Source organism: Oculina patagonica, unplaced genomic scaffold (assembly GCF_052425735.1).
Source record: "Oculina patagonica isolate OP01 unplaced genomic scaffold, crgOcupat unplaced63, whole genome shotgun sequence".
Lineage (NCBI taxonomy): Eukaryota > Metazoa > Cnidaria > Anthozoa > Scleractinia > Oculinidae > Oculina > Oculina patagonica.
The window spans coordinates 14988-25010 of record NW_027558504.1 but is presented as its reverse complement, the minus strand read 5'-3'; the positions used below and the strand labels follow the sequence as shown (position 1 = coordinate 25010).

General features: G+C 39.4%; 1 protein-coding gene across 1 annotated transcript; it reads left to right on the top strand.

The window, feature by feature from the left end:
* Positions 1-1860: 1860 nt before the first annotated feature.
* On the top strand, positions 1861-8450 carry LOC144641039 (uncharacterized; the record flags this gene model as incomplete). The annotated part of the gene is made up of 7 exons (XM_078500098.1): positions 1861-1888; positions 2969-3060; positions 3725-3793; positions 4212-4272; positions 4645-5334; positions 6406-6429; positions 7773-8450. Coding segments are annotated over 7 exons (1281 nt in total), but the record flags the coding sequence as incomplete, so codon positions are not given.
* Positions 8451-10023: the final 1573 nt, after the last annotated feature.

The window sequence follows — 10023 nt, the reverse complement described above, 5'->3', positions numbered from 1 at the left end:
AAAATTCTTTGAAAATGTGCTAAACCCTTACGAATTCCATTAGAAACACGTAGGGCTTTCCACAAGTTGCTCGAGATTTCCAAAAAAGTTGCCCGTAATTTCTCAAAAAGTTGCTCAAAAGTTGCTCCAAAAATCCAAAAAGTTGCTTCTGATAATAAAAGTTGCTCGAAAGTTGCTCCAAAAAATCCAGAACGCTGCTTCTAATCAAGAGAATTTCTCTAAATATATGCTAATTTCCCTTTGAGAGTTAGATTTCTAAGCAGTTTTATGAAGTTTTACAACAAAAGAAGTATCTAAATAACATATTAAGGGGAAAATTTGTTAAATAACAAGGATTTCTTTAACTGAGAAATATAGTGAAGATATCAATGACGTCATTTTTGCTGTAGAGTTTTGCAGCCGAAAGTTGAAATGTCTTCAGATGGTCCTCGAAAGTCTTCGGGAAACGTTCGTATTGTTTTTGAACAACCCTCGGATAATGTTCGGAGATCTTCGGTCTGGAAATTGCTCAAAATTCAACAAGTTGCTCGAGAGGAAAAAAGTTGCTCGAAGGGGAAAAAGTTGCTCGAATCATGAAAAGTTGCCAAAAAGTTGCCGAGCAACTTGTGGAAAGCCCTAGAAACACGCTCTTACTCCAAAGAATTCCATAACTTTTCACCCATTTCCCCTGAAGAAATCCCTTATATTTTTGTCTTACCCCTAAGGAATTCCACGGATTTTTGCCCTTACCCCCAAAGAATTCCACTGTTCCTCAACAGGTCGGGAGCAAAAATTTTATGCGATAGCCCATTCCTTCACACGCGTACGCTTTAAACAAACGCAAAACATCAATCTCCACACAAAACAAACGCAGCAAATCGGTCCTGGCGGGGTCGCCAAATGTTGCCAGGTAGAAGAACAACAAGTCAATCCATTAATGTACTTTATTTGGCTGTCTTGTGGGAGAAATAAGCGATCACAAACACTCTGAATAGATCGACCGAAAACTACAAAATTCGCACGAGGTCGCAACCTCGTTCCCAGGTCCTCTCGTATCACATTGCGTGATTTTGATTACGTCAAGTACATAACGTCACACACTCCCCGACTTTAAAAATTTCCTCCGGGACATTTGCTACTGTAATGTTCAGTGGAGTTCTTTTTATAATTCGTAAAGTTTAAGTCAATGTCGCCTAATCACGATGAAATCACCAATAACCATTGCGATAACTGTTATTACTTTTGCGTTCTTGGTGTGACAAATAGCGTGACACATGGTGACAAGCCATTTTCAGCTCCTTCGATCCCCCACTACCTTCTCACTCTCAAGCTTTTCTTTTCGCTCCTTTCTTGACAAGAAAGCATGCATATAATCCCCGGCGTATCCAATTGAACGTTCGGTAATCGAACATAAGCTAACATAATCGAACTCACAATAAAATTTTCTTCAATCGAACAAAATCGAACGTTCGATTACCGTGCAGTCGACAATCGTACTTAGTCAAACGTTCGATTACCGAACTCCTGTTTGTTTACTAATTGCGGACATTTTGTGCAGTCCACCGTCCCCCAGATTAGTCCTGCGTTATTCACTTATAAAGAGACGGATTCCGAACAAAATCGAATCGGATTGAGTTTGATTGTGTTCGATTGGTTCGAAAATCGTACTCGCAGCAAAATAGATGTTAGATTTTGTTCGATTACCGAACCCAATCGAACGATTGGTGTTCGATTGGGTTCGATTTTGTTCGATTGGATACGCCGGGATAATCACAAGCCATAGCGTAACCAAAAAGCGGTCACGTTCGTCATGCTAAGTGGCATTAATTCGATTTGACAATTTGATCAAAGGAAATAACATGATTTACTTCTTATTTTTAGGCCGAAGGAGGTTCTGGCACAGAAATAGGTAAGTGATTGTTATAAAGCGTTCAGCGGATTTAAAGAGCTTAACTGCAAACACGCGTGAAACGTAATAAAACTGGCAACCTTTACAACCCTGGTATTCTGTATTCTATTTATTGCAGTACCACTTTACTCTTAAAATTAAAAGAATAAGAACATTTTAATGATTCTTTAAAAGCATTTTCATACTAAACTCGTCTAGAAAGTGTGGACGTCCAGCTTCAGCCCTAAAAACTCTTCCTAACATATGCATTAGCAAAGACGCTTGAAGTAGCTAATATAGCTTATAACCGGGTGGCTAAAGTCTAACCGCTTTTTTGTTTAAAAGTCATTAGGTGACAAAAAAACGTTAGTAAAGCAGTCACGCCAGCCACACAACAACTTTCAGGCTTATGTGAATCAACTCAGCTGTAGTTACTCTGTAGCAGTGCGTCGTAATTTTTTTCATTCTGTTGTCTGCTGATTTAAGCCCGAGCCAAACGAGGATGAGAGTTGATGAGAGTTCAAACTATCGCTCTCGTTTGGCATGGAACTCTCATCCACTTTAATCGACTCTCATGCGTTCTCATCAACTTTGAACGTGCTCAAACTCTACTTTCCAGCTTTTAATATCAGTGCTGCATGGCACAACTTTGCATTTGCAATATATTGTACCATTAACATCCACCTTGCCATGAGTTGCCACCTTAATTACCCACCACCTGCTCCCGTCTGGCCTCGTATCTCAGTCGGTAGAGCAACGGTGATCTGATCCAGGGGTCGGGGGTTAAAATCCCTCCAAAGTCAAAGAATTTTTCTTCCTCGTGACCTCCCCGCTTTTCTTTCTAGGGTTAAGGCTCAGAAGGAATTGCTGGGTTATTTTCTAGAACTCGTTTGATGTTGAATGTCATGGCAAAACTGTTGACAATGCAATTTACAACGAAGATAATTGCCTTACAAACAAAATCTAATATTTTTCTCGGCCTACGGCCAATTTAAATCTGGCACATATCGGAAGTTTACAATTACAATATGGTTCTGTAACATCTACTAATCATTGTTTCAAACCACCCCAATAAAGTGTTTCTTTATCTTCTGTCCGCAGCTCTTGAGACAGATTATTTCAAAGCATGTACTGCCCTGACAGAAGTTAATCTTCAATCTCTTTGTCCATTCTTCAAAGAGCAAGGTTTGAATGTACGTTCTTTGTTCCTTTTTACTTAGATTGAAATAGTAACAAGACACTGAAATCGTATTTTCACTATTTAGGGGTATTCCACGTACTCATCGATCAATCAGGAGAAAATCTTGTAAAACATTTTTACCCAAGATCAAACAAAACTTGATGTGCAATACTGAAAAAATTACATCCCGATACTTTTAGCCGTAATCACGAGGAAAAAAGATCTGCGCGGGAAGATGACTTCTATTGCTTTTAAAAAACATTCACGAAACAGATTACATGCCCTGGATTAAAATTGTGAAAAGAAACTTGTAAACATGCTTTACCGTATTTTCTGGCCGGACCAAACGCTACGGGCCCCAAATAGCGACGAGTCCAATTCTTAATGAACGCCCCTGCGTTTAATAGAGCAAATACGGTACTTTCCTGGGATAAATCTATCTGCGAGTAAATAGACGTAGTGGATTGTTTAATTTCATTGAAAAGAAGGACTGTGATGAAGAATCTGGGTTAGAAGTTAACAATGGTACTATTCGAGAATCGTCTGATGTGGAAGGAGGTCTACTAAGATTTTTGGATAATCTTATCAAAAACACAATTACTTTAAAATCAACCCCAAAGAGGCAACAACAAAAATGATGTAATAGATCTACCTGAATTCATTTTTCCATGTTGTAGGATGAAATCCTTTCGAGCTTGCAGTCAGAAGAAGAATTAAATGAATTTCTTGTGACACTTTTTGTTGAGGTAAGATTCATCGACAGTTTTCAGTTTTTTCAAGTTTCAGTTTTCGATAGCTTAACCTACTCTTTACCCTCAGTACAAGCTTTATTAAAGATTTTTAGTGAGCGTGTCAGGTAACCATTTCAAGTGTACTGATGACTTTGCTCGCTTCAACAAAACTGCTGAATTTGATTGCATGGTGCTTTGCCAAAATTCTAGGCTAGGCTGATTAGACAATTTCCACATTACCACAGTACATTATTCAAAACAAGATTCCAAAGATGCTCACTACAGCTTCCCGTAGCTCTTCAAAGTCACTGCGAGGGTAGTAAACTGATCTCTACTTACTGACATTTTGGCGATGTAATTCTCATCTCAATTTCTCGGATCATTAACGAACTGTGCTTATGTATTCACAACCATTTGATTTTTGTTCTCACAGAGACTACAGCCTTTTGCAAAGGTATGGTTTCAGAAGTATCATGGAAATACAGCTGATATCGGTGAGATAATCATTTGAATAAACTTCGCTGGAACATATAGAACAGCTACTGTTACAACAGGGTTTACAGTACATATTTTAAGCATTGCATTCTGTTATCGTTATTGAGCATTTTAAAAAAGCCTTCTAAATGCCAACAGCACGTTCTTAGTCGAAACGATCATGCACGGATTCATGCACGTAACAAACTTTCCTCCACATGGGCCTTACCGAAACGCCTAACTGCCCCCCACCATTTTATCTATTTTTGGACGTAGACGGTCCATCCTGTTAATCGGAATACAAACAGAGACTCGCGTTAACATTAAAAAAAGCTATTAAAAAAGACTGCTATTCATTTGAAGGTGATTATGTCACAATACCTTTTCCCTAGGCACTCCAAGGCCTTTTGGAACCGAAGTAGGGGACTTCTTCTACGAAAAAGGATCTAAGTTAAAAGCTACAGAAAATAGAGTAGTGGAGTTCAAATCTTTCAGTGGTGCACCACCCGTTGTGGTTCTCAAACATTCCATGTTAACATGGAAAATGATGGATAAAGCAAAAAACTTTATTTGTGGCTGTTTAAATGCTGACAGAAAAGGCGTAATCTATTTTGGAGTAAAAGATCAAGATGGGGAAATTCTCGGTCTAGAGATTGAAGGTATGAAGGATGAAATTGTCAATGCCTTCCAAGCCGTCCTTAATGACCATATAACCAACGATGCCGGAAAGTCATTAAGCACAGCAGAACAGGACTGCATTAAAAGACACTTTGTTCCTGTTAAAAGCCAAGGAAATCCCACTGGATTGTACGTAATCGAGATAGAGGTTGCGCGAGACTGGAAGTTCAGCGAAGACAAAGTGTATTACAGCAAAATGTGGAAAGAAAAAGACGGCAACAGTACCAAAGGCCCTAATGTCAAAGCATTGAAAGACTTCTACAATGTAAAGCCGGGTGAATGGGATGACGTTCAAATTCGCACCGATGGCCAGACTAGCAAAGTGAAGAAAGAAGAAGTCCACGAAAAAGTGAAGAAACCACTGCAAAAAAAGTACGAAGAATGGAAAAGTAATGCAAATCAAGGTTAGTCACAGGTTACAATCTTTAATAGAATTCGGAACTTCAGTCGAGGGAATAAGTTCCAGTTTTAGCAAATTTTCGTTGAAGCACTCGACGAATTTCCGAATTATTTCATCCAATCAAAAACTAGCGCCAGCGCTCACGAGTACTCCGAGAGCCGTCGCGTGTTTAAATACGTCATGTTGCTTAGCAACTTCTGGGGCGAAAACCGCGGACTCAGTCACTTCTCGGAGAAGTGATGTCGCCATCAACTGTTCCTCCGACTGAACTTAACGATTCACCATTACGTCATTGTTCAACACAACGTGCAATATTGGTGATTACGAAACGAGTGCAAATATTTCACGGTATTTGTACTCGACAAGACCGGATTAACAGGTTTTGTGTAGTCCTCTTATTCCTTCTGACCACAGTGTTGCAGTATGTCCCGGCCGGGGACTTAACACAAACGTACAAAAGACATGATCAATAACGATTTCTTAAAGCATAAACAAGCGAAGTCATCGTGACACCATTCTCAAGGCAAAGTGAATAAATAATGCGATATCAGTTTCTATAGTCTCTACGAATTAACATAATAACAAAGGATCACAAATTCTTCAAGTGAACACCTTTGCGCGAATCGAGTCCGTTTGCACGTTTAGTGATGGTTTAAGTTTTCTTATAAAAAGCATCTCCTTGATTAGGCAATCAAGGAGATGCTTTTTATAGTAGTACATTTGGTAAGCACGTGAAATTGTTCTGAAAGACAAGGTGGTACGATCGAATTATGTTCGCTAAGGTAATGTTTACAAATTGACGACGATTTTTGTTTGTGTCCATCAACGCGTTCGTGGAGGTGCCTCACTTGAAGAATTTGTAATCCTTTGTTATAAGGTTAATTCGTAGAGACTATAGAAACTGATATTGCATTATTTATTCACTTTGCCTTGAGAATGGTGTCACGATGACGCCGAAACGTCGGCTTTTAACGTTAATATTCGCTTGTTTGTGTACAAAAGACAATTTAAGAAAATCAATTCTTAGCTCTCCCTTGCGATACTCAACCTATTTTTTTCTGATTTTCTCCCCTAGATTGCACTGACTTATTACTAACGGGTAAGTATAGCGATTCTTGTTCAAAACGCATTCTTTTGTTATGAACATTTAAATATTCAGTCTTCTAGTTCCAAAAGTGCTCGGTCGCGGGAGGTTTGATTGTATTTATACTGACGTGATATCAATTCACTTCCGGCACTATTCATGCCCACAAGAAGGATCAGACCTTAAGCTTTACATCCTCAGCTTGTGAATTCCCAGGAGTCGTCCGCGGACGGCGACTACTTAAGGGGAGGGTCAATCTTAACTATCAGTGTTCCATTGAAGAGTTCTCAAACAGTAACTGCTTACGTCAGGTTATGAAGACGGCTATCCATGGTCCATGGATGTTATCTCAGATTCGTAAAAAAATCGGAACTCAACCTCTTTTCCTCCGAGTTTCAGGGACTTTAAATTCTAACGCGCGATTTGGGACTGGCACTTGTTACGCATGGTCAATAGTAATTTATTCAGACCAGTTGTTTCCCCTAATAAAATTTCACCATTGAGTATTACAAAACGCTCCAAAATCGCTTACCACAAAATACCGCAAAAAATATGACCTTACAATGCAATTGACTTTGCTCCCAATATGTGGCTCAGTTGGTAGAGCATCGCTGACCGGTATCGCGGAGGACACGGGTTCAAATCTCGTCGAAGGCAGAATTTTTTCCGGCTTGTTTCCTTGCTATTTATTTAATTAATTGCAAAATTACTGAGAGGATCGTTTCTTTACTTTGTAACTGATCCGCAGTTCATACTATATGGTTATTCTTTCATATACTTTACATTACAAAATACCGTCTTCAGCAATCCCTTAGCAACGGCCCTGCATGGTTCTGTAGTTAAGATTGACCCTCTAAACAATAGCCTTTTTCGTTGAGGAACTTTCGAGGGCTGACAGTTGGCAGCAGTAATATTCTTATGCGAATACTAGCCTGAGATTACCTTGAAAGAAGCGTTAAAAAAGCGAGGGGGAAAAATTGCGGGACAGAGCACTGGCGCAAGATTTCAGCTTGGCAATCCACTCCCTCTCGGTTTCCGCTGTATGTCGACCTTAAAAGAAGTTTTAGACTTTGATATGGGGCAGTTATCAACCGACAGAAACTATGAGATGTAAAGAAGATTGAGAGTAGCTCAATGATTCATAGTCTGTATGCAAATAATGCTATTAAGTTTTTCATTTCCGGGAGTTTCAAAGTTTTTTTTTAACATAAAAGTTCTCGGGGGGAGTACTGCATGAAATAGCTCGCGTAACTAGGTAGCGCGCCAATAATGTGCCAACTGAAATATCTAAATTTTTAGCAAAATAATATATTAAATAAATTCCGCTTTTGTATATTTTAACGCTTTCTTGTTTTTAGACGAAGAATTGATTGCCGAAAAAAGAAATCAAGTTTGTACTGAATCCCTGCTTGTTAGCATATACGAGGAAGTGGCAACTTGTTGGAGGCAGCTGGCTCCGCAGCTTGGTATTGACGCAGTAACATGTGACATCATTGAAGCCGATTACAAGAACAGCGTCGTCGAAAGAGGCTCAAGGCTTCTCATCAAATGGAGGCAGAAGGATGCTAGCAAAGCTACAGTGGGACGCCTCGCAGATGCCCTAGTAAAAATTCAAAAGAAACAATTTGCAGAAAAGCTATTGAACGAGGTCAAGATTCAAAGCGCTAGTCCCTAGATTAAGCAATTACTTTGCATGTTAAAGAGGGAGAGGGGGCGCGAGTGGGACGCTTAACAAAAGGGATTTATATTATCTACTTTGACTGAGAGCTCTTTCTCTTATGAAATATCGCGCGTTTACCTGACCTGGCTTGCTGTGTCGAATTCGTCAATATCTGTATTTTACGTCTAAACTTCAAGTTGCCGTCATGTTCCGAAAGTAACGACCTTCTTTCGGAGGATCGCAACGTTCAGGGGATCGCTGCTTCCGGGTAGCTAAAACATTTCATGGGTGGGTCGATCCATTTTCAATAAATTGAGTATGAAATGAATAAATCTTGTTGGAAAGAATTCATATTACATCAAAACAAAGAAATGGATTACCTCTGAAATAAGGGTCATCTACAATAAATATCATATCATTTTGATATGGTTTGTTGTATCTGTCATTTTCCATTGGTCCTCATAAAAAGTTGCGTTAGAGGTTGCTACTATCGAAGGTCTTTATTACGGCATTTGCTAACAACCGTTAAATTTTATCGCTCTTTCGGAAAGTGGCTACTTTCGGAACTTTACAGCATTCATCTGAAGGTCAGCTTCGTCGAAATATCAAGGTAACCGAAAATGATTTTCCCGGGAATCGAAATCAGTTTTCAATCTCATCTTTTAATATTAGGTTCGTTTTTAGCAAATTGTCTGTCTTGGCAGTTGTACTGGAGGGAAAAAAAGCAATCATTCAGTTATTTCCATTCTCATTCTTATTAATCTTCTACGTCAGTACCTTCCAAGATGCAAATTACCTGCCTGGACAACTTAGTGTGGGGACCGTGTTTTTTTTGGCCGAAATTTTTAGCTGAGTACATCATTTTCTTTCAAAGCGTTTTTAAAGGCATCTTTTATTATATTATTATATTCTATGAGGCGCTTGATCGAGCGTGGCCGCTTTATAAGCGACGAACCATGGTGTTTGGAAAACATTTTATTTTTTCCATGTTAGATTGGCATGAATTGTAGTTTATCTTGTGATCACCCAAGCTCCTGAGCACGCACCCTGGAGCCCCTAAGTCGAATTCAAAATTATAAGTTATTAGTATGTGATTTTATCAGTAATTTTTAGTTTACAGACTGCTTAATTTAACGACGGCGTAATCAGTCTCAAGTTGGAAAACATATTTCACGCTACGAAGTACGATTGCCGGCATCTATAGTGATCCCTGAAATTACAGATCAACTAGACTGGACCAACTATCAGCCGATAGAAGCCGAGAGCGAGCAGGCTAATTGTTTTGGCATACCGTAACCTAGTTGCTAATCTAGTAAACATAGAATATTGCTAAAATTGAGTTACTGATTAGTTAAATACCTTTACGGCCACAATCCAGCACCCGCTCCGAGAGTAGATCGACAGCAGATTCTGAGCTTTTCAATAGTTGGTTAGTGGCTTATGCTAATAGGAGATAGTTTGATTTCTTCCACGTGCTTGAAATGCTATTTCGAGCTATTTTACTTTAGCAAATTTCAGCAGAATGCAAAATTTGATGGATTATAAACCTCAATAACTTTATTTTTGCGGGTTTTGAACTCGCGAAAATCGTGCAACAAGTAAATCAGAACAGCCATGGACTGACTCAATGGAAAATAAGCATTGTCCGGAAAACAGATCGACCTTCTGCAGAGTATCTTATCACAGTTAAGCCTAATTAGCTTTCACCATTATGCTATGCGGTTACTTAAGGTTGGTTCTAAGTATAATCGCCTCGATCGTTTCGATAGCCTCGATCGTTTGCAACCGCCGAGACGATCGAAGGCGATCCAAGCGTTTGGGGGCGATGAGGGGGTTCTCATATAATCGCTTCGATCGTTTGGTTTGAACAAAGTGCGCGGTCAAGGCCTAGGCCCGGCAACAATCATTTTGGCGCCAGATTCAACACAATGGCGGCCTTCGATGAAAGA